Source organism: Patella vulgata, chromosome 4 (genome assembly GCF_932274485.2).
Source record: "Patella vulgata chromosome 4, xgPatVulg1.2, whole genome shotgun sequence".
NCBI classification, from domain to species: domain Eukaryota; kingdom Metazoa; phylum Mollusca; class Gastropoda; family Patellidae; genus Patella; species Patella vulgata.
The window spans coordinates 11,166,527-11,191,358 of NC_065882.2; the positions used below are offsets into that span (position 1 = coordinate 11,166,527).

Genomic DNA, 24,832 nt, shown 5'->3' on the forward strand with positions numbered 1-24,832 from the left:
TTAGAAAAAAAGAGCTGGTAGTTCTCACTATAATAGTTCAAAACTAGTTAAATTTCAGTCAAATTGATCCACTCTGAACCAAGAATTTAGCGATTCATTTTTCGGCCTAGCCACAATCATCATTACTAAAGTCGGCATGATAAAGAACATAGTCTCGATTATCCATTTCATGATTAAAACATGAATGAAAGTTGAGTAGCAAATTGGATCATAATCCAATAAATATCGCAGGCTAGTGATGACATCGAGAGTTGATTATGGTCTGGATGAGTTAATTAATGTCTAATTAATAATTTAGATAACATTTCAGGCCTAAAGAAAGACCTGCAATAGATACAATTAGCTCTTGCATAATGTATATTTAATATTGAGATCTAATTTACCAGGCCCAATGTCTTCCCTCTCAGTGAAGTTCTAGTTGTTCAGATGGATGAAAAAGAAAAGTCCTGTGTACACATTCAGACACATTGGTATGCACGTAAAAGATCCATTGGCAGTTAGTATTTGATGTAAGAGTAGGCCGTAGCACACTGTAAGGTGTATACCTGTCTTCATTAGCCCAGTAGGAGCAGAAAAGTAGGAAATGAATGTCGTTTAACGTCCTACTGTTCTGCTCCGACTGGGCTAATGAAGACGGGCATATGCCATACAGTGTGTTATCACATGTAATGAAGTGAGGTCCCTTAGTATGCAGGTACAAAAACCCTTGAAAGTAGGAATTCAGTTGCCTTCTGGATAAAATTTTCCTAACAGCACACTGCATGGTGTAGGGTGTTAAACCACATTTTTATTTCATTGTACATTGTTGAAATTGGAAAATTCAAAATTCATTTCTTCTGTTCAATACATATATATTTGTATGGAACATTTGCGTGTAAATCTTTATTTAAAGATTGTTTAGCCTTATATTTATGAACTGAAATATGATTTAATAAATCACTCTTCCACTCAAAACCTTCCTCACATAAATCGCATTTAAACGCATTTTCTGTCCTGTGAATTTTCCTGTGTTCCTGTAAATCTCCATCTTTAAAATATTTACCACAACCATCACATTTATGATTGGTGATGAGGTGCTTCTGATACCGAATATGAGATCCATAGATTTTATCACAGAAACTACACTGATATCGACTGGCAACTTCATCTTTACAGTCTAGATCTTGGTGTTTTGTAAACTGATGTTTATGAGTAAATGATTTACCACAAACATCACATTTATAAGGTTTGTCGCCTGTATGAATTCTCATATGTTTTCGTAGACTAAAATTCTGACTGAATGATTTGTAACAAAAGCTGCATTTAAATGGCTTTTCGCCAGTATGGGTTCTTGTGTGTGATTGAAGCTGGCATTTCACAGCGAATGATTTACTACAGACATCACATCTATAAGGTTTTTCCCCGGTATGAATTCTCATATGTCGATCACGATCGATGTTACTATTAAATGATTTACTACAAACATCACATTCATGACGTTTTTCTCCGTTATGACTTCTCATGTGCGATTGAAGTTGGCCTTTCTGAGTAAATGATTTACTACAAACATCACATTTATGTGGCTTCTGTTTGGTATGAGTTTTCATGTGTTCCCTTAGATGACCACTTTGTGTAAACGATTTACCACAAACATCGCACTTAAAAGGTTTTTCGCCAGTATGAATTCTCATATGTTGTTGTAGATGACTATTAGTAGTGAATGATTTATTACAAACATCACACTCACGAGTTCTTGATTTACATTTATCATCACAATCCCTGAAATGTTGTAAATCAGGCTCCTCTTCTTTAACGTGTATTTCACAGTGTTTTTCTAAATCTGTGTAATATTTAAATTTCTGATCACATAAATTACATTGATAAAATGTTTCATTATCTTCAGTTTTATCTTCTTTAACATGACAATATTCATCTGCATCAGGAGTTTTCTCTTCTTTAACATTACAACATTCATCTACATCATCAGTTTTCTCTTCTTTGATATGTAGTTTATTGTGGATTTCTAAGTCAGCATATTGTTGAAAAATCTCATCACACATGTCACATTGATGGAAAATTTTAACATCATTAGTTTCCTGTAATATATAAAATTTATAACATCATTAGCTTCCTGTAATATAAAATAGTTAAGTCCTATAACATCATTAGTATTCTGTAAATATATAACAGTTATAACATCATTAGTTTCCTGTAATATATACATGTAAAAGATATAACACCATTGTTATATTGTTGGAAAATCTCATCACACTGATGGAAAATTTTAACATCATTAATTTCCTGTAATATATAAAATTTACAACATCATAAGTATCCTGTAATATATAAAAGATATATATATAGTTTCATTAGTTTTCTGTAATATAAAAAAGTTATAATTCATGTATCATTAGTATCCTGTAATACATGTATATAAAGGTTTTAATATCATTAGTATCCTGTAGTATATAAACATCACAACTTCATCAGTCAAATATCACCACAAACGTTGTATCCAGTAAATGTATCTGAAGAGTCACGTTAGACAGTTGATGGCTTGCTAATCTGCAGGTCCAGAGTTAGATCCTGGTGTTGTTTCCCATTATTAGTGGTGCATGTGTCCCCTGGTCAGTAATGCGAGACAGAGTTGTGTTCCCTTGTCAGTGATGCAAGAACGGGGGGGGGGGTTTGGTGGGGGGTGGGGGGTGTTCTTTAAACTGTATAATAAAAGAACACTTTCAATATATATTGATAGTCATATCTACATTTATTGTGTAGTTTCATTATTACACAATTACATAGCTACATGTATTATAACATGTACATACTTAATATGTAATATTTTTATATTTCACAATTATTTACATAAAATCCAAGACTGTGACGAATTAACTCCATACTGAAAGTACTGTAAATGGGGGAAGAATCCCTGTACAGTGCAGGCAAGATCAGATCTCAGTGATACATGTACAGTTGGGGACCGAAAAAAAGATAATAAAGTAAAGGTAATATTCCCCACAAGCATCGAACAATGCAGGGGAAATATTACCTTTACTTATAATTAATTATTTACACATTTAATATTCAAAAATTATTTATTTGCTGTTCTTCAAGTAACAGACAAAACTGTCAATGTTGATACCACTAAAGTTTATGTATTCAACATACATAAATAATCATTACATAAAATCGATTAATACGTAATTGAAGTACAGCAAGAATTTTCGTTCACGGTAATATTCCATTGCTGAATTTGGAATATTGGCTGCGCGCAGACATGACTTTCACAATGGCTGATCATTTCAAATGAAATTTGATTGTGGTTTTGAATCGCTAAATTCTACATGAAAATAGTGTTGGATTATTATAAATTTTGGCGAACAAAGAAGAATCACGATGACAAATAGACGGTAAGGATTCCAAAATAGCCTTAGAACCGAGATGGGGGAAAAGCCTTATATTTTCATATTACTTGAACTTGCGTATTGGATCCGTCAGTAACGAAGGAGAGCACCAGCTCTGAAATATCGAGAGTTGCGGTTTCTTATATATATGTCCCGGTGTTTGGTAAATCGTCCTGTCGATTCTTGAGTATCATATCTAATTCCCCTTACAAACAAATAAGACTTTTAATTTGATAACATGATAATAAAAATAATCGTACCATGATTGTATTTATCCGAGCTTTGTCTCAAGAATTATATGTTCAACGCAAACTCTATTAATTTCCGGTTTTACAAAATATTAGGTTGGGCATAAAATATAGACGTGGAACAACACAACACGAATAAGCCATAATTATACAGCAAATGTGTGCCATATTCCCAAACTGAGCTCTGAATCATCTTCAATAGAGCGCTTGATTTCGCTTTAACTCTATAATTTTATCTAGGCCTTTACGTAATACTCTATTTCGTCACTAATTTTGAGTGGTCTAAAACTCGGCTGCCTCCATAGAATCTATTTGTTAAGGCCAGCTCAATTTTTGTAAAGGTCGCCGAGATGTAAATAAGTTTAGGACACATGATTGTTGACGAGATTGTAGGTTAGGATTAGGGTAAGCATTAGGGCTAGAACCAGGGTTAGGGTCAAGGTTGGGCAAAAGTTCCCTCATAGCACACTGTATGGCGTATGCCCGTCTTCATTAGCCCAGTTTGGAGCAGAACAGTAGGGAGAGAGAGAAATGGAGTTTAACGTCCACTCGACTTAAACTAAGTCATTTCGGGACTAACATATGGTTCGGTTTTATTTCAATAAATCGCTTGTGATTACAAACAATTATCAGATAAAAACCAATAAAATATTTTTGTAAAAAAATCATTCACTGGGTTGACATAAGCATTGTTTTATTCTTTCTGTTATTCATATTCCATCAAGAGGTAATTTTATAAAGAATATCAGAATTTTCGCTAAGTGTCAAATAATTTTATCCTTGGTTAGAGTTGTCTAAACATGGGAAAATTTGCAGTAGCTATTGCCTAACAGCATGCATGCACGAAGACAAATAATTTATTTGCATACTGCATACTTTATAGTATTATTGGCTAGAATTATTTTTAGATCAATATAACCCCAACGACCAACACGCAGCGCTGTAGCAGATGATATATCAACCTTGCACATACCGGGTACTAATAATAGTGGTTTAGAGAGGTGATCTGTGGTTTTGTGAAAGAATTCAAGAAGACGATATGTATCCGAGAATTATAACGACAGATTAACCCTCATAAATATTAACTTCTGGTACTGGTCGGTAAACCTTTTACCTAAATGGAAGTCGATGTGGAGTATAAATCGAATGGTCATATTTTACTGTTTTTTCCGACCCCCATCTGTATATAAGTCGAGGCGGTACAAATGTATCCAAGATGAATGTTTTTCAACTCTACCGTAGCAATCTTTTATTGAGATACAGTTTTATTCTAGTCTAATATTATTATTATTATTATTATTATTACTACAGCATATTTATAGTGCGCCCTTTCATATAACATGTTCAGGGGCACTTTACAAAGTGACAATGTAATTATAAGTAAACAAGATTATGGACATGTTAACGATTGTATACAGAGTCAGTTAAAAGCCTAAATGTGTTTTAAGTTGTTTTCTAAAAGAATTTGCCCAATAATAATATTAATGCAAAATAATCAGTTTATAAATGTAGGACTAACTTGACTAATATTCCAATTTTTTTTTAGTTCATTTGAACCTGTTTTTTATTTCAATATATCCGACATTGTGATCGCACATTGTTATATATTACAGGCGACCCAACTCCGGGGAATTGAAACAACACCACTTGACTTGGCTCAATGACAGACCTTATGATCTAGCATTATGTTGTAGGGGGTCAAATTATCTATAAAACGACCACACAAGGGTTCAGTTTCACAACAGTTTATTTAATATTCAGTAAAAAAAAACCCAAGAAGGGGTTTTTAAATGGAAGTAGCCAGAGACTGGAATGAGGTGAAGTACCTTATACGCTCTCTTCAACTGTAAACAACAAATCTGTAGATAATAATGCTACTAATAAATACTATTACACACGATTGATGAAAATAACAATCGAATCGACAAGAAACTCTAAATATAAAAATGATACCAAGGTTGGATGAAACTTACAACCTTACTCTACCAAATTCTATCTAATAGTGACCAAGGTGATTTTACAAACAACTCCAAGAAACCTTCGGGTCAAAGGTGAAAATGAAACACCAGTGAGCAGGTTGAGTGAACTCTAACTCACTGTATACCTTTAAGAAGAGTGTATAGAACAGAACAGTTTAAAGATGCAGTGATGTGTAACATATTATCTAAGAGTAAATTAGAATTGTGACCATATTAAAATGTCCATACAATAAATAAAATTACTCTACTACATTTAAACCATTCGGCCACCACCCAACCTGGTCCAAATGACCCACGATGCAGTGCCTAGTTGTTTGGATGGGACAAAAACACAAGATCATGTGTACACGTTGCATAAGAATCCTGCAACACCGACCCAATTGGAAAATATGAAGGAACTTTCTCTTCCGTTGTAATACAAACTAATTCGGGTAAAATTGGTGCTTTTCACTCATACCATGCCTGTCGTGTCATGTTTTATGTACCTATCTTACACTAAATAGCAAATGTGATTGTATCCAGATATCCTTTTTTTCCCCCTTAATAATATAAAAAAATTGTTTTAGAATTAAATTTTTAGTAGAAAAGAAGTTACTATTGAGAGCTTATTTACTAGGCCCAATGTCATCCCTCTCAGTGAAGTTCTAGTTGTTGGATGGGATCAAAAAACAAGGTCCCTAGTACACATTGGCAGTTGGAATTCGATATAAGAGTAGACTGTAGCACACTGTATGGTGTATACCTATCTTCATTAGCCCAGTAGGAGCAGAACAGTAGGGCGTTAAACCACATTTAATTTCATTTTCCTCTCAGTGATAGTAGCAGCCAAGCCAATATTTAATTTGTTGTTACCTAGGATTACCAGATTAATCATTTAAGAAACCGGGACATTTATTATTCTGAGCAGACTAAAGCTAAATTTACCACTGAGCACCCACGGGGCGTAAACTTACTAGGGGGGTTTGGCCCCCCCCCCCCCCCCCCCCGCAATTTTTTTCATTTCTAGAAGCCGGGAGATGCGTTTTCAGATATTTTGTGACGGTAGTTATTCTAAAAATATGAGTTGTTGATTGGGTCATTGACAGGCATTATTTTGGTTGTCACATGTTAGTAATATTTGTAGGAGCCTGTCCAGTTTTAGGCCTGTATTATGCACATTCGACACACCTCGGTAAATGATACGAACGAATCTAGATGTACGGTACCAGAGCCTGCCGAGGTTTGCCGAATGTATTGTGCACTGAACTATGTAGGGTGACCCATGCACTCTACAGAAATACAGTCCACTGCTGATAGTTTTAGACTACCACTGAAGCGTACACATTCGCCGTGTCGAGACCAACTTTCTGACAGTATGATACTATAAATAGCCATGGCACGTGCAATTCTCTACAAATCTATCAACTATTACAGCCGTAAAAAAATTATTGTTGACGATTTTGAATAGCAGTAAAATTAAGCTTCTTGGTTATTACAGCAGATTCAGAAATTACATTCGTTTCATTTTTTAAATCGCTTTATCATTAACTGTACCGTTAAGAGCGGCATCTTTTGGTTTAGTACAAATAATATCTCTGAAACACTCGGGTTAGACAGGAACATGATACTAGCAGTAGTTTCATTTTACTTTTACAAGCTTCTTAAAATAATTGTTGAGCTAGCTAACGTGCTTATTTCTAAATTTAATTTCTTGTTCTAGCTTTCTGTTATGTTTTGTAAAAAAAGTAGTCTTGATTATCCCGACCTGTCAATCAGACGTAGAATGGTCGATAGACTGGTTAAGCGAGACTAATTTCAAAACAAGGGCATGTAACCTATCTTTTACTCAAAAGTGTCTGGATGTTATGGACGACACTTGGAACCAGTTTTCGGTCTATTATTTATAGATGATTAATGGTCATAGCTTATTAAGTACAACATGTTCGTTTATTTATTGACTATAATTGTGTGAAACTGATTTGAGGCTTGGCATATATATAAATATTGTGGCGTAATTGTCGAGATATTTGGAGATATTTATTTATGGTGGGTCACCCTAACAGAAGTGATGTGCTGAAGTAAGAGTTTTTGTAGCAAACACTGTTTTATACATTAATATTAATCACTAGTTTATGTGTTTTTTGTTATTATTTTCAGTTGAGAAAAACCTGATTTACAAAAACGGGACATTTAGGCATGTGAGAGGCATCAGGATGGGGCGACAAAAAGGACCCCAAAAACCGGGACGTATGGCAACCCTAATGTCACCCCTTTCAGTAGCAGCCAGGTGAATATATACTGCTGATCAGTTTGTATTGGTTAAAGTCCCCAGAGCCAGTGGTCTCATTTCGTTCGACTCCACTAACCCCTGAGTTCATCCATGAGGTATTCATGTATTCAAATTGTCTGCCCTTGATCATAGTGTGATTCTACGATCCAATCAAGAAACAGTTTACAAACAAGTATTAACCCGATTGTTTACAGGATCACATGTAATATACAAGATCACATGTCATACTGTATCACATGTAATATACAATACAGGATCATATGTAACATACCATACAGGATCACATGTAATATACAATATAGAGTCACATGTAATATACTGTACAGGATTATATGTAATATACAATACACGATCACATGTAATGAAGTGAGGTCCCTTGGTATGCACATACAAAAACCCTTGAAAGTAGGAATTCAGTTGCTTTCTGAATATTCAGTTGCTTTCTGAATAAAGTTTTCTTAACAGCACACTGCATAATATACATGTAGGATATTAACCCACATTTTTATTTCATTGTACATTCATTGAAATTGGAAAATTCAAAATTCATTTCTTCTATTCAATACATATATAATTGTATGGAACATTTGTTTGTGTATCTTTATTTAAAGATTGTTTAGCCTTATATTTATGAACTGAGATATGATTTAATAAATCACTCTTCCACTCAAAACCTATTTCCGGTTTAATAGTCCATATTCATACAGGTACATGTATGTCCCTGTATTATATACACATGTTGTATAATGAATTGTGTCTGGGTGGTTCGAGAAGAAAATGTCACACAGAGAATTCAGTTTTATAAAATTTTATTTGACATTTTATACATGTTGAAAGTATTGAGAAAGCCTTCTAGTCTTCAAAATGTGGATAAATCTTTGTGTCAATATCCAAAATGACAGGCATACTAATGACTCGCAGTTACTGCGAATCAAAAACGTTAGATTTTAATTTTAGATTAGCAATGGACAAAATATGTATCGCAAATTCTCATATGGTTCTGTAGACTAAAATTCTGACTGAATGATTTGTAACAATAGCCGCATTTAAAACGTTTTTCGCCAGTGTGAGTTCTAGTGTGTGATTGAAGCTGTCCTTTTATAGCGAATGATTTACTACAAACATCACATTTATAAGGTTTTACTTCGTTATGAATTCTTGTGTGTTGAACAAGATCCATGTTCCTTTTAAATGTTTTACAGCAAATATCACATTTATAAGGGTTTTCTCCGTTATGAATTCTTGTGTGTTGGACAAGATCCATGTTCCTTTTAAATGTTTTACAGCAAATATCACATTTATAAGGTTTTACTACAATATGACTTCTTATATGTGATTGAAGGTGGCGTTTTTGAGTAAATGATTTACTACAAACATCACATTTATAAGGCCTTTCACCGGTATGAATTCTTGTGTGATGAACAAGATCAAAGTTCCTATTATATGATTTACTACAAACATCACATTTATAAGGCTTTACACCAGTATGACTTGTTATATGTGATTGAAACTGGCGTTTTTGAGTGAATGATTTACTACAAACATCACATTTATAAGGCTTTTCTTTGGTATGAATTTTCATGTGTTCCCTTAGATGACCCCTTTGTGTAAATGATTTACCACAACCATCACACTTAAAAGGTTTTCCTCCAATATGAATTCTCATATGTTGATGTAGTTGACTATCAGTAGTGAATGATTTACTACAAACATCACACTCATGAGTTTTCATGTGATTTTGTAGATAAATACTCTCAGTGAATGATTTACCACAAACATCACACTCATGAGTTTTCATGTGATTTTGTAGATAAATACTCTCAGAGAATGATTTACCACAAACATCACATTTAAAAGGTCTTTTGGTTGTCTTTTTAGTCTGATTATTTGGTGAAACCGGTCTTGTTGTATCCTCGACTTCAACATGAATTTTGCTGCATTTCTCCAAATCATAGTCTGATTTCAATTTGTCATCACAATCACTGAATTGTTGTAAATCAGGTTCCTCTTCTTTAACGTGTATTTCACAGTGTTTTTCTAAATCTGTGTAACATTTAAATTTCTGATCACATAAATTACATTGATAAAATGTTTCACCATCTTCAGTTTTCTCCTCTTTAACATGACAATATTCATCTACATCGTCAGTTTTCTCTTCTTTAATGTGTATTTTATTGTGAATTTCTAAGTCAGCATATTGTTGGAAAATCTCATCACACATGTCACACTGATGGAAAATTTTAACATCATTAGTTTCCTGTAATATATAAAAGTTATAACATCATTAGTATCCTGTAATATATAAAAGATATAACATCATTAGTATCCTGTAATATATAAAATATATAACATCATTAGTTTCCTGTAATATATAAAAGATATAATTCATGTATCATTAGATCCTGTAATATATATAAAAGATTTAACATCAGTCACAACTTCATCAGTCAAATATCACCACAAACGTTGTATCCAGTCCACGTATCTGAAGAGTCACGTTAGACAGTTGATGGCTTGCTAATCTGCAGGTCCAGAGTTAGATCCTGGTGTTGTTTCCCATTATTAGTGGTGCATGTGTCCCCTGGTCAGTAATGCGAGACAGAGTTGTGTCCCCTGGTCAGTAATGCGAGACATAGTTGTGTTCCCTTGTCAGTAAACTGTATAATAAGATAACACGTTCAATATATATATTGATAGTCATATTTTCATTTATTGTGTAGTTTCATTATTACACAATTACATAGCTACATGTATTATAACTTGTATACTTAATATGTAATATTTTTATATTTCACAATTAATTGCATAAAATCCAAGACTGTGACGAATTAACTCCATACTGAAAGTACTGTAAATGGGGGAAGAATCCCTGTACAGTGCAGGCAAGATCAGATCTCAGTGATATGGTTGGGGACCGAAAGTAAAATAATAAACTAAAGGTAATATTCCCCAAGCAATGAACAATGCAGGGGAAATATTACCTTTACTTAAAGGGACAATAACACTCTTGCTGGCTTGACAGCTCCAGAAAATAAATAATAGCTTTATTCTAAGTACTAGATGTTTAAGTGTCCTACCTGTTGTGTAAATTATCCATTACATCCTATTTTACTTGTCCAGAGGGTTCGAAAATATTTTAAAATCCAAGTCACATTTTGAAAAGGTTTACGTTAGGCTTTTCAAATCATTTAGTTGAATTTTTACAATTTTTAAAAATAGGTGTGTTAAGATGAAATTTATTTCACCAATTAATTGGAATATTGTAAAATAGTACAATTTGTGGATCAGAATAAAGATTTGGATATATTATTCAGTTACAACAAGAGTGGTATCGAGCCTTTAATTATTTGCATATTTAATATTGAACAATTATTTACACATTTAATATTTTCATATTTCACAATTATTTTCAAATTTAATATTTTTCAAGCCACATTTATAAATACATTTCAACATTATTTACATATTTAGTATTTTTATTTTCATTATTGATAACCATTTGCAATTGCATATTATATAATTATTAATTTTTATGACAGAATAATAACTATATGCATAACCATCCTTTGTTATTAATTTTAAAGACAAAGTTTTTTTTGTCTTTTTTTTTTTTTATCATTGACATACAAGTACATAAAAGAAAGCTATTACAGGCACATTTAGATAACAAACCCTCCTGTGTTTCGAGATAAGAGATGGTGCTATATAGTTCCACGTAACAAATCCCAACGCAAATCACATTGGGCCTCGGTAAGCAAAATTGACAATATTTTTCATCAAAACAACGATTGATTATGGTTATTTATAATATTTCTGCCACATCCAACTCCAATTAAGCATATAATCCTACTAGGAATGCCATTTTTAAACGGGAGATGTATGACGGTGTATGTCAGATAAAAACAACTCTTCATTAATTTAAACACGAATATTAATTGATAAAGAAATTGAGTTTGCCACTTGGAACTAAAGGCACCCAATTGTATCTAAAAACAAGCACATCAGTATATCTCAATGTTTTTAGCTATGTTCTTGTAGCTAAGGCACATTCAACATTATAATCTGTTCACCATGTTTGTAAACTTGAAAAACGTGTTGCTTATTCAAAATACAGGGTGTTTTAGGTAAATTTCAGGCTTAAGACACGCGACCTGAAACCCCTATTCTATTTGGTAGCACGTCATTTCGGTCCTGCGTCAGTTCGGACTCAACACAAACGTCGTTTCGGACTCAACACAAACGTCGTTTCGGACTCAGTTTGACGACCTTTCTGACTTACTTGGCGACTTTTCGGACTCGGTATGGCGACTTTTCGGACTTGGTATGGCGATGCTTCGGACTCAATGAGACAGACCATTCACAACAATAAAGAAATTAAACATTGTTAGTTGTGTTTTATTTATCCCATACAGACCTTACGCACTTGAACTTTTATTTGTTTCGTTTTAGGTGAGGCAGAAGACAGACCATTCAAAATATTAAATAAAATAAAATAAAATAAATGTTTGTTTTATAAAATAAATGAATACCCGACTGAAGCTATTATTTCATCAAATAAATATGCCCGTTGTTATAAATCGCTGTATGCTATGTTAATGTATGAATTTAAATGTATGTTTTATATACCCGAGTCCGAAACGTCACCTACCCTAGTCCGAAACGTCATCTACCAAAGTCAGAAACGTCACCTACCCGAGTCCGAAATGTCGAGGACATATTTTTTGGAGTCTGAAATGACGTGAGACCGAAATGACATGTAATCTTCTACTGTTATGTTATACTGGGTTATTTTTGTTTTAAATTCTATGTTATCAAATAAAAGTGAGTTATCATAAACTTATTTGACGTTTGTGTTCAACCTTTCCTTTCAACTTATACCCGAGTCCGAAACATAGAGGTCATATTTCTTTTATTCCGAAAGGTACATTGTTATTAGGGTTTCACACTGCGTAGCTTGTGTGAAACACTATTGTTTTTGTTCGGATTATTCTTCTTATTATTATTTTTTTTTTTTCCACTTGAGCATATCTCAGAAACTACTTGTCGGATCGATTCGATGTCTTCGGTTTTCCTAGGAAAGTGGGTGTGACTTAGTTGCCGAAGTTGTCGTTTTTTTAAATATTGCCGTAATATTAACAATAATCGTTGGATTTTAACATTGGATACATTTTGACATAGCCTGAGACAGGGCACATAGCTACGGTAGTTTAGATTTTTGATTTTCGACGAATCTTCGGAGATATTAGGCGCCAAATTTTGACAAAAAACTTTTTTTTTTAATGAATGATTTTTTATGGCATTTTACCCAGGGTTAAGGTGTCGTCTGATTTGAGCAAAAATGTGAACATTTTTTGTCTCAATAATTTTTCTTGGCCGTTATTGGCTAATTCAGTTTATCGGTTCTAGGTTAATTATTTATTGTCCGATTTTTATAAAACAAACTTCATATGCTCCATAGTGCAAATTCTCAATTTTTTTATTACCGGTAAAGTTTTCTATCGGCACCGGATGTGACGCAATTTTGCTAAAAACTCCAATTTTGTCGAGTCGGAACGTCTTTTCACTACCAAATGTTAATTTTTGCAAACCGGATAGATCAAGATAAATGCCCCTACAAAAGGCGCAAAAAATCTCGGACTCGCTTTTTTTAATTTTGGTTTTGTATTTGCACCATTTCGATTTAAAGGTGAAAAAAGATGTAAAAATGAGCTATTTACAACCCATTCAGGCTTTTCATATTTTAAAATATTTCGCGGCTGGGCACAGAAATATCGAGAGATGCGGTTTCTTATATAAGTCCCGGTGCTTGGTAAATCGTCCTGTCGATTTTTGAGTATCATCTCTAATTCCCTTACAAAAAAATCAGACTTTTAATTTTAAAAAATGATAATAAAAATAATCGTACCATGACTGTATTTATCCGAGCTTTGTTTCAAATTTCCAACACAAACTCTGTCAATTTCCGGTTTAACAAAATATTAGGTTGGACAATAAATATAGACGAGGAACATCACAACCCGAATAAGTCATAATTAGACAGCAAATGTCTGCCATATTCCCAAACTGAGAAACACTGAATCAGCTTCAATAGAACGCTTGATCTCGCTTTAACTCTGTAATCTTATCGAGGCCTTCACGTAATACTCTATTTCGCCACTAATTTCGAATGGTCTCGGACCCAGCTCTCGACCTCGCGTCTGCCTCCGTAGGAAATATCATCGGGAATATCAAGTCTCTTGCTTACCAACAGAAATGTCTACCTGTGATAATCGAGTTGCAAAGTTCAAGGTTCAATTCAATGTCAAGGTTGCTAGAAATCATGGACGACCAAAGTGTTTCCTTTTGCAGAATATGTAGTAGAATTATCGATGTACAAAGGCGACGCTTGATATTTTCACCGGCTTTTTTAGTAGTCAGTGAATTACAGGAAGTTCTTGGCTACCATCCTGTCGTCGGTGACGGATTATCATCTTACATTTGCAGGATTTGCTTTGCAAGACTGACAAAAATCCAAACCGTGACAAAATTAATTGCTACGAAATTAGATTCTCTGAAGGAGGTATGATGTACCCTTACCAGTTCCCGAGATCGTAGAGACTTGAAATTTACAGGGGGTGTTCATGGCGTGCTAGCCATGACCTTGCACCAAATTTCACACAAATCTGTCAATAACTTTATATTTTACCGTAATTTAGTTTTTAACCAGGGAAAAGTTTATCCGATAATACAGCAATGAATATTGCCCTGCCCATGGGATCCATAAACGCAAAGGCCCTGAGCTCGATAGGAAATTTAAAGTCGGGGTCAAAAGCAAGGTCACGATAATATTCACACGTAAAAGCCAATCCAACTGGTCACCGCTAAATAGTCGTTTAGAGAAATTGATGGCTTAGCACAAAAATTAAAATATACGAAAATTATTGTTATTATAATGAACTGCAGCATTAGGCAAGAAGCCAGTGTGTTGGACCGGTCTTAGTATCTTGTTATTTGAGTCTAAATAGTCAACAAACAAAATGGCATCAAAATCGGATAAACTTTATCTCGTTAGAAGCTAAACTACGGTAAAATAAAAAGTTATTGACCGATTCGGCTGAAATTTCGTATGGGGGCCATGGATAGCCTCCCTGAACATCCCTGTACATTTCAAGTCTCTACTATCACGGGAACTGTATGAAGCTGATTTATATGTTTTGAGTTAATTTTACTGCATGCTAACAATTATCATTCTGTTCGGTTGTAAAATGCCAGGAAATAAAGCATTAGAGTAAATAACAGAGTGGATTAGAGAGTTAACCTGCCGTTCCACGAAAGAATTCAAGATGATATCAACATATCAAATTAGAAATATTTCTGTATAGACTGCACCGAGTCCAGTTATATAATTTCATTCAACAGTTCTTCTCTGAATCACATAATGAATTTGAAATTTTGATAAAATGGAGCACAAATGTGTCGTTCTTGTTTGTGACAATGGGGCCAAGGCGATCTACATGTATGATGTTAGAAACAATTAACAGATGAAAATCAAAAAGGGTTAAAAAAATTATTCATTGATTCAACATAATCATCATTTTATTGTTTCTGTTATCAGGTATTTGTATTCCATCAAGAGGAAATTTGATAAAAATGGCTGAATTTTCGCTCTGTGCGTCAAAGAACTATTTTATCTTTGGTTAGAGCTGTCAAAACTAGGGAAAATTTACAATAGCTATTGGCTAACAGCATTCATGCACGAAGACTAACAATTTATTTGCATATTGCATACTTTATAGTATTATTGGCTATTATTATTAATACAAATTGTAGATCGATATAACCTCAACGACCAACATGTAGTACAGTAGGGTAACATGCAGTGCTATAATAGCAGACAATATATCAACCTTGCACGTCCTCTGCAGTTAGTGAGGTTGAATGGCCAGCATGTGCACGCTGTAACATAAGGTCTATCATTGAGTCAACTTGCGTGGTTTTGATTCCCCGGCTGTACATGACAAGGAGTAGGGTCGCCCGTCCAACCTCATGGATTTTCTCCGGGTTCTCTGGTTTCCTCCCACCGATAAAAAAAAAACGTAAGTGCATTCGAATTATTGAAATAAAATTGAACCATATGTTAGTCCCGAAAGGACCTAGTTTGTGTTGAGTGGACGTTAAACCCCATTTCTCTTTCTCTCTACTCTGCAGTTGGCCGTTGAATGTAAATAGGATATACTATTTATATCTTTTGTTTTAATTGTTCTGCAATTAATAGATAACATCTGTTTGGATGTAAAATGCATGGAGCAACAGAGTAAATAATAATGATAGAGAGGTGATCTGTGAAAGAATTCAAGAAGACGATATGTATCGGAGAATTATCACCACAGATTAACCCTTCTTAAATAAAGAAAAAAATATTCTTATAGATATTAACTTCTGGTACTGGTCGGTAAACCTTTTACTAATATGGAAATAGTTGGCAGTTTCATTTTTAGCAATACATGCTATTGGTACGAGGGTATTTTCACTAAAAATCACATAACAGCCTATACGTTTCTGTAAGTAATTAACCCTTAATCAGTCGACGTCATTTTAACGTCATGATGTCAAGTGGTCAGGCTAAAGTGAAATATTTTGTATGCCTATTTCAATCGACTACTGCCGGATAATTATAAGTGATAGACTCTTGACACCAATAAAAAAGGGGATAAGTTGATCTATAATTTGAAAATCATTCTAAATCATTTTCATCAGAAATATCGTCTTCAGAACCGGTGTCATCAATATAATTTGAGTCCGGATCATTCATAAGCATTTCAACCACTTTGAGTGTCTTTAAACTTCCTGACATCGTGAAATTAATTTTTTTGTCAAAAAATGTTGAACAAAGACCTGTTTTTCTAAATGCCCCTGACAAAACAAGTTCCTGTCTGACACGCATGCATGGCCATATCAATTAAATGCAAAACTAAATACTCAAATGCAGCATATAAAAAAGGTTCTTGCTGTGGTCGACTGTATTCGACCGTGACCACATAGCTGTATAACGTTGTGGTGATTATAGTCGACAATGACCGGTTAACGGTTAAGTCCAGGCACTGCATATGACCGAAAATGACATGAAATGGGAAACCCATAAAAGCTCCTATTGTTACTCAAGCCTAATAATTCTATGATCAGTCATCAATTTAATGAGTGATACTCTGGCCCATTTCGTTTTGAGCGTATAATTGTTTGCCGTTAATTTTTTTTAATTTTATATTTCCATTCATTTATTTATTGTAAGATCTGGTGTCTGATTTTACTTTTCTATTTTGTTTTCATCTTTTTCAGGAGAGAAGAAATTTAATTTCTGAACTTAAGTCAAAAATTTCTCAAAATAAACAATCATCAGGGGCAGTAGTACTTCCAGTACAGCAGGAGATCCAGCCAACCCAATTAGCTGTAACAAAAAAGGCAGTAGTACCGATCGCGATACAGCAGGAAATCCAACCAACCCAAACAGCTGTAACAACAAAGGCAGTAGTACCGATTGCAATACGGCAGGAAATCCGGCCAACCCAATTAGCTATAACAACAAAGGCAGTAGTACCAATTGCGATACAACAGGAAATCCAGCCAACCAAATCAACCTTAACGCCAAAGGCAGGCTCAGAGCGCCCTTTATTAAGTAAGCAATAGATGTATTAATATATTTTACTACTTGACTAGCGGATGACCCTGCGCTGCACAGGTTTTTTTTTGGTTTTTTTAAACAATATTTTATTCAATAAACTGAAATGGATTGTTGCTGGTTGTGCCTGTAACTCTGAAATCCGGAAGCAGTAGGCCAACACCACCTCGCTTGTGTTACTCCACGGTTCGAGCTACCCCTATACACCAAATTAATTATTATTCTTGCATTCCTATTAGAATCTGTATTAAGCAGTCACTCTATGGAATTTTCATGACTGACCGCTTAGTGGGAGTGAGCTCTTAATACAATCTCAGTGTTTGTTAGTGCTGACATCAAGTAAATTTTACACATGGATGCATTGGGAGCAAACATACATCAATACTTGCATCAGTAAATTTGGCCGTCGCTGAACTTGCTTGGAACGAAAATTCTTTGACTGAACAAATCTCTGATATATCTTCTGTGAACGTGTTATTTTTAACCAACATTGTAATGTCTACCATTGTGATGTATTCGATTATTTTATCCATTTGTTTGAAGAAAAATCCATGGATTAAATTTATTTTATCGAAAAAAGCACATGTCCAAAAAACATCGCCAAATTTGTCACAGATTTTCAGGGGGTGTAACTCTGTATGTAATATAGGCGGCACTAAAACTTCTGTTTAGCAACAAAGCGGCAATGAAAAATAGATACTAGATGATTGTGACATAACTCGGCTTTGTTTGATGGTATTTTTAGTTCATTCAATCAAATAATGTTTCATTCACACATTTATTTTTTTCAAAAGTATCGAGCAATCAAACTATACACTAAGTTTCATCACTCTCTATCAGATAGAATCAAGATTATCTTGTCCCAAAGCATTGACAAATGAAATTGATTAGCTCTGCTTAGCTTCAGCTCGAAAAGTTAATCAGTCAAGACATTCACCTAATGAACATCTATATCAAGTTTAAACATTCTACCTCAATTAAAAGCAGAGTTGTTTTGTTCTAAAGTCTTGACCAATCAAATTGCTTATCGCTCCTTAGCCTAAGCAAAAAATTCTCACCATCGAACTTAGTCGAGGTAATGATATAATGAATCTATATCCGGAGTTTCATCGCTTTCACTTCATTATAACCAAAGTTATCATGCCCCAAAGCATCAACCAATCAGATTGCTTATCTCTGCTTACTGTAAGCAGGCAATGTTCATCATCGAACTCCAATGCATTCACCTAATGGATGTCTATACGAAGTTTGAACATTCTACCTCAATTAGAAGGAGAGTTATTGTGTTCCAAAGTTTTGACCAATCAAATTGCCTATCGCTCTATTTACCTTCAGCAGAAAATGTTCATTATCTAAAGCTATACACCAAGTGTCCTCACTCCCACTTAATTAGAACTAAAGTTATCGTGTCCCAGAGCATCAGCTAATCAAATTGCTTATCTCTGCTTACCCTAAGCAGAAAATTCTCATCTTCGAACTCCATCAGGGCATTCACCTAATAGACACCTATACCAAGTGTGAACATTCTAACTCAATTAGAATGACAGTTATTGTGTTCCAAAATTTGATTTGATTAGCAAAATGTTATTAAAACTGTTTCACACTGCTAACCAATTGTCAAGAGTTATTTTGTTCCCTGTTACACCCTGAAAAATATGGTATTTATTTTTAGCAATAATATCCCATCTTTTCATCAGTTTATTGATTGACCATATTTGTTATTCACCTACTTACAGTGCACATTTATCTGTTCAAATTTCAGTCAAGAGTCCAACATACCAGAGCACAGGTGGGTTTGTAGACTCATTACTTACTCCAAAAATAGTTAAAACGACAAAAGTTACTGTGTCTTTATTGAAAGAAAGCAAGGTAGGTATAATATAACATTCAAGTTTTCAATCATCCCCAGTATCCGGGGGGTTGGATGGCCGAATGGTTAGCATGTGCGTGCTGTATCATAAAACCTGTCATTGAGTCAACTGGCGTGGTTTCGAATCCCTGGTTGTACGTGACAAGGAGTAGGGTCGCCTGTCTAACCTCGTGGGTTTTCTCCGGGTCCTCCTGTTTCCTCCCACTGCTAAAGACCCCTTGATTGAAATAAAAAAAATAAACCGTATGTTAGTCCCAAAATGACCTAGTTTGTGTCGAGTGGACGTTAAACCCCATTTCTCTCTCTCTCCCCAGTATCCTCAGTGGGAGACACGGTCAATTTATCTTCACTTGATAATTGTGCTATGTTTATAGATCAATCAAAAAATTTTATAAGTAGATAGTAACTCGCATTTTGTTGTGATTAAGACCACCAAATAGATGTTGTAAACTTTGTCAAAATATTTTAGGATATGTTTTTGTGTGGATGTCATTTCTTACATATTAAATTTCTTGCAAACTTTCTCACAATCGAGCTTAAAATCTGCTGTATTGTGGTGAATGTAAACAATGACTCCTACTAAAGACTGATATGTAAATTGTTTATTGATTGGTTCATAGAATTAACCTACAAGGCCAATGAAATCATCAATGGCAGATAATTTGAACTTGTGAATTCCCTATGAATGGACCCAGTGGTTAGTGGAGTACAATCTGATTTTTAACAATATGTAACAATAAAGAACTGGGTTTTTTCTAGTATAAGATCTCTTTATTTTAAATGCACTGCTAAGGGTGGATCACAAATACTTTTTTTAAAAGAAATTTCAAAACTTCCATAGTTGAATAATACTTGTTAATTTAAACCTTTTTAGTGTTATCTGGACCGTTATTATTGTTAGCGTTATTGACATTAGCACATCAACAGACAACCACTGCCTGGACCAACAGCACCTTTTTTTTATTGCTTTCTTGTTTTCAGTATTAGTTTTTGTACACCAACTTTTCAAGTGGACATATATTATCATCGCCCATGTCCTAGTTCGTATGGGTCACAATTTTTATCCATTTTTGAAAAAATTGAAATATAGATTTATCTCCAAATCAGTTCCATTCAATATTGGCATGTATCAGACTGTGACATCATGGATTATGGGCCCTGGTTATACGTAAAATCATGTTTTTAGCTTGTTGACTCTCAAGATACACCCAAATTTTCCAAGAGATGGACAGAGAACAAATTAAAAAGTGATTTTTCATACAATCGGGGTCCATAAACCAGGAAGTTATGGTCTGGGACGTGCGAATATTGGAAGGAACCTAGATCTTTGGGATATAAACATATTTGCTTCTGTGTAAGGGTCTTTAGCTGTGGGAGAAAAACATATGAAACATATATTTTAAGTTTCATTAAAATCGAATAAATATTGTGACATCTAGAATGTCGACAAGCAAATTGTGAGACTGACACCGGACGAACTATGGTGAAAGCAATATACGTCCACATGGACGTATAAAAATTTCATAAATGAGAGCGGCCATATATCATTAAAACAATTATTGTGAAAAACTGATGTAATTTTTATATATTACAGGAAACTAATGATGTTAAAACCTTTCATCAATGTGTTGTATGTGATGAGATTTTTCAACAATATTACGATTTAGAAACACACAATAAAATGCATATTAAAGAAGAGAAAACTGATGATGTAGATCAATATTATCATGTTAAGGAAGTGAAAACCAAAGATATAGAACCAGTTCATCAGTGTAATTTATGTGATGAAAGATTTGAATCTGAGACTGATTTAGAAAAACACAGTAAAATTCATGTTGAAGTCAAGGAAGCCATGGAAACTAATTATGTTATAACATTTCATCAGTGTAATTTATGTGATGAGAAATTTGAATCGGAGACTGATTTAGCGAAACACTGTAAAATACACGAAGAAAGCATGGAGGAAAATAGTTCACAATTTATAGATGCTTATAAGATTCAAAGCAAGATGTGTTTTAAAAGAACTTTAAAATGTGATGTTTGTGGTAAATCATTTACTCAGACTGTTGGTCTGAAGAGACACATGAGAATTCACACCGGTGAAAAACCCTATAAATGTGATGTTTGTGGTAGATCATTTAGCCACAAGATTAATTTAAATCAACATTTAAAAACCCACACGGGAGAGAAGCCTTTTAAATGTGATTTTTGTGGCCAATCGTTTCGCCGAATTGGAACGTTACAGCAACACTTGAGAATTCGAACAGGAGGAAAACCTTCTAAATGTGATGTTTGTGATAAATCGTTTATTCGGAAAACCTGCTTTATTGCCCACAGGAACTTTCATAGTGGAGGACCATTAAAGGATTTTAAATGTGATGTTTGTGATATATCATTTACCCTTAAATCTAATCAACAGAGACACATGAAACTTCACACTAAAATATGAGGTTCAAATTCATGCGGGGGGTTGGATGGCCGAAAGGTTAGCACGAGCGCGTTGTATCATACGGTCTGTCATTGAGTCAACTGGCGGGGTTTCGATTCCTCGGTTGTACGTGGCAAGGAGTAGGGTCGCCTGTCCAACCTCGTGGGTTTTCTCCAGGTCTTCCGGTTTCCTCCCACTGCTAAAGACCCCTATGCTAGCGAATTATTGAAATAAAATTAAACCATATGTTAGTCCTGAAATGACCTAGTTTGTGTCGAGTGGACATTAAACCTCATTTCTCTCTCTCTCTCAAATTCATGCCAATGGTAATTGTAATGTTTTCCCAGAGTCAACATTTACAGCAACATGTTAGAAATAATTGTTAAAGAGACAAATGTTATGTTTGTAGTGGTTCATTTTCAGAGTCTCCATTTACAGCAACATGTGATGCTTGTGGTAGATCGTTTTCCAAGAGTCAACATTTACAGCAACATGTTGGAACTCATTGTTAAAAAGACAAATGTGATGTTTCTGAGAGTCACCATTTACAGCAACATGATAAAACTTATTGTTAAAGAGAGAGAAACTTAAAACAAACATATGGTACACTTTTATTTAGTTTTTTCGTTGTGGGGTGTGTGGATTGCCGAATGGTTAGCACGTGCACGCTGTATCATAAGGTCTGTCATTGAGTCAACTGGTGGGGTTTTGATTCCCCCGTTGTAGGTGACAAGGTGTAGGGTCGCCTGTCCAACCACGAGGGTTTTCTCCGGGTCCTCCAGTTTCTTCCCACTGATAAAGACCCCTATGCGAAAGCGAATTATTGAAATAAAATTGAACCATGTGTTAGATCCGAAATGACCTAGTTTGTGTCGAGTGGACGTTAAACCCCATTTCTCTCTCTCTTCCCTCTTATTTCGTTCTACCTAGAGGTCCTCACCAGTGGGAGAAATTTTAAGGACTGGAGAAACCCCACAAGGTTGTCACATACAAAGCCACACCTCTTGACTTAATGACAGATCTTATGATCTAAAGTGCATGCAACCCCCTACCCCCTGTGGGCTGAAAGTAGTATAGCCGGAAGCAGTAGTCCAACGCCACCTGGCCCATGATACTCCATGGTCTGAGCTTCCCCTACACACTAAATTGCAACCTCGGGACAGCCCTAGTGTAGCCACCAACCCTGAACAGACAGACGACAGTCACAAATATTAGTATAGATTTAGTCTTATTACAATTATCAGTGTATTTTAGTATGATAACAGAACACAATTTTTATGGGAAACAATCACTGGTTTTATTCTAATAGCACGACGTTTCGACAAGTATCCTCTTATCATTATCAAGCTCGATATAGTCATTTATCGCGATATGGTATTTTCAGACCCAACTACGATATCATGTGGCCAAAAATCGTTGATATAGTGGTTTATCGAATATCGCCAAAAAATTCAAATATCAAAAAAAAATTATCATAAAAATAGATAATAAATACACTATACAGCAGTGGAAATTAGCCGACGGCAATAAACTATAATAAAACTAATGTTTTGAGAATCGTTAAATGTTGAAAACACTTGCGCAGTGTCCGCAGCCGGTTTTCACTACATCGTGTATGCGTTACTTTTACTTTGTTTTTAGTCGACAATAAATTGTCAGTTGTTACTACATGTAAAGCTTAGGCCTACTAAACGCCAGAAATTTCCCACTACCGCGGCTAATTACCAGGCTATAAATAGGTTGTCATATTTTTAAAAAACAAATGTATTTAGAAAACTCTACGAAACTTAATTTCTGAAAGCAAGAATAAAACGATCTATAAATAGATTTGTCACTGTTAGGCCAGGAATACTGCAGCCAATCGAATGCTTGAATGGAAGATAGTCTGTATCATTTAGTATCACATTATTTCTGTTACGTCCTTTTTGTACATGTATTCCTGATTGTTTTCAAACTTGAGTGAAATCTGTGTCACTACAGGCCCGGGACTGTATTGCGCAGTGGACACTTACGACTGGCCCTCGGATCCATTCACTTGATTTGATATTGGTTTATTTGGTGCAATGTCTATTTTCTGTCTTGTCCGGTGCAGGTTTATCTTGTAGATTTTTGTTTTACGTGTGTATATATAGTGCCGTCCCCCTGCACTTACTATTAAACTGTTTGAACTTACAATACAAGACTTGAAGACGGCATCTTCTTACTTCCGCTGCACGTGATATTTTTGAGAATTTTCTTTCACAAGGTCACAAGCAGACGCTTTTTAAACATCAGCGGTTATATTTAATTTAATTATGGAAAACTTAGCTAGTACAAAAGCATTGAAACGTTTTTATCCAAAAAGGATGTTGTTTTGTTCATTTTAATAAATCTATATTGTATAAAAAAACAAAGTTTAAAGTGTATGAATAAAGGAATTCTTACCCACAATTCTTACTCACACTGTATTCAGCTTTAATGCATTTATATTTAATTTATTTAATAGCAAAGTGACATTATTATTAAATATCGCGATATTTAACTATATCGTTGAAAAAAATGCCAATATCGATATCGTCCCTTTTTGCAATATCGTACAGCCCCATTTGTATATTTACTATAATATAACTCAAAATACAACCTGTCTTGTAATCTGTTCATGCATTGATTCTTTAAAATAAAATAGTTTGTTTTGATTTTATTTCATTTTATTAACCTTTGCTTATTCTACTCGCAAAACAAATCTCGAGTGGTGGATATAATTTGAGTTGGTTTGCAATTTTGGATAATTTTATGCTCCCACGTCCCATCCGAATGACTAGACAGCCATCCTCGTAAGCCCCTCCGGCCTGCACCACTCACAAGGGAAAACCATGCCAAAAAATCCTGATGAACTTTCTCAGCCAACACCGGGATCGAACTCGCGATCTCAGCGTCTTACTTAGCCAACGTGGCTCCCATAATCTCTGTTCAAACAGTTGTGTTGCCCAAGGTGGATCTTTTGCAGTGAATGCACCAGAC

General features: G+C 34.6%; 3 protein-coding genes across 3 annotated transcripts; 1 reads left to right on the top strand and 2 right to left on the bottom strand.

The window, feature by feature from the left end:
• LOC126819522 (zinc finger protein 501) lies at window positions 1-3,704 on the bottom strand. Its single transcript, XM_050547651.1, has 2 exons — window positions 3,644-3,704; window positions 1-2,075 (listed from the first exon to the last, which is right to left on the bottom strand). Exons 1-2 carry the CDS (start codon window positions 3,644-3,646, stop codon window positions 828-830), a joined length of 1,251 nt encoding a protein of 416 aa, XP_050403608.1. The 5' UTR covers window positions 3,647-3,704; the 3' UTR covers window positions 1-827.
• Window positions 3,705-8,710: 5,006 nt separating this feature from the next.
• Window positions 8,711-14,021, bottom strand: LOC126819519 (zinc finger protein 501). Its single transcript, XM_050547645.1, has 2 exons — window positions 13,785-14,021; window positions 8,711-10,136 (listed from the first exon to the last, which is right to left on the bottom strand). The coding sequence occupies exons 1-2, from the start codon at window positions 13,785-13,787 to the stop codon at window positions 8,838-8,840; spliced, it is 1,302 nt and encodes a 433-aa protein (XP_050403602.1). The 5' UTR covers window positions 13,788-14,021; the 3' UTR covers window positions 8,711-8,837.
• Window positions 14,022-14,197: 176 nt separating this feature from the next.
• On the top strand, window positions 14,198-22,892 carry LOC126819507 (zinc finger protein 83). The gene is made up of 4 exons (XM_050547615.1): window positions 14,198-14,438; window positions 17,195-17,531; window positions 19,297-19,403; window positions 20,999-22,892. Exons 1-4 carry the CDS (start codon window positions 14,199-14,201, stop codon window positions 21,851-21,853), a joined length of 1,539 nt encoding a protein of 512 aa, XP_050403572.1. The 5' UTR covers window position 14,198; the 3' UTR covers window positions 21,854-22,892.
• The last annotated feature ends 1,940 nt before the right edge of the window (window positions 22,893-24,832 follow it).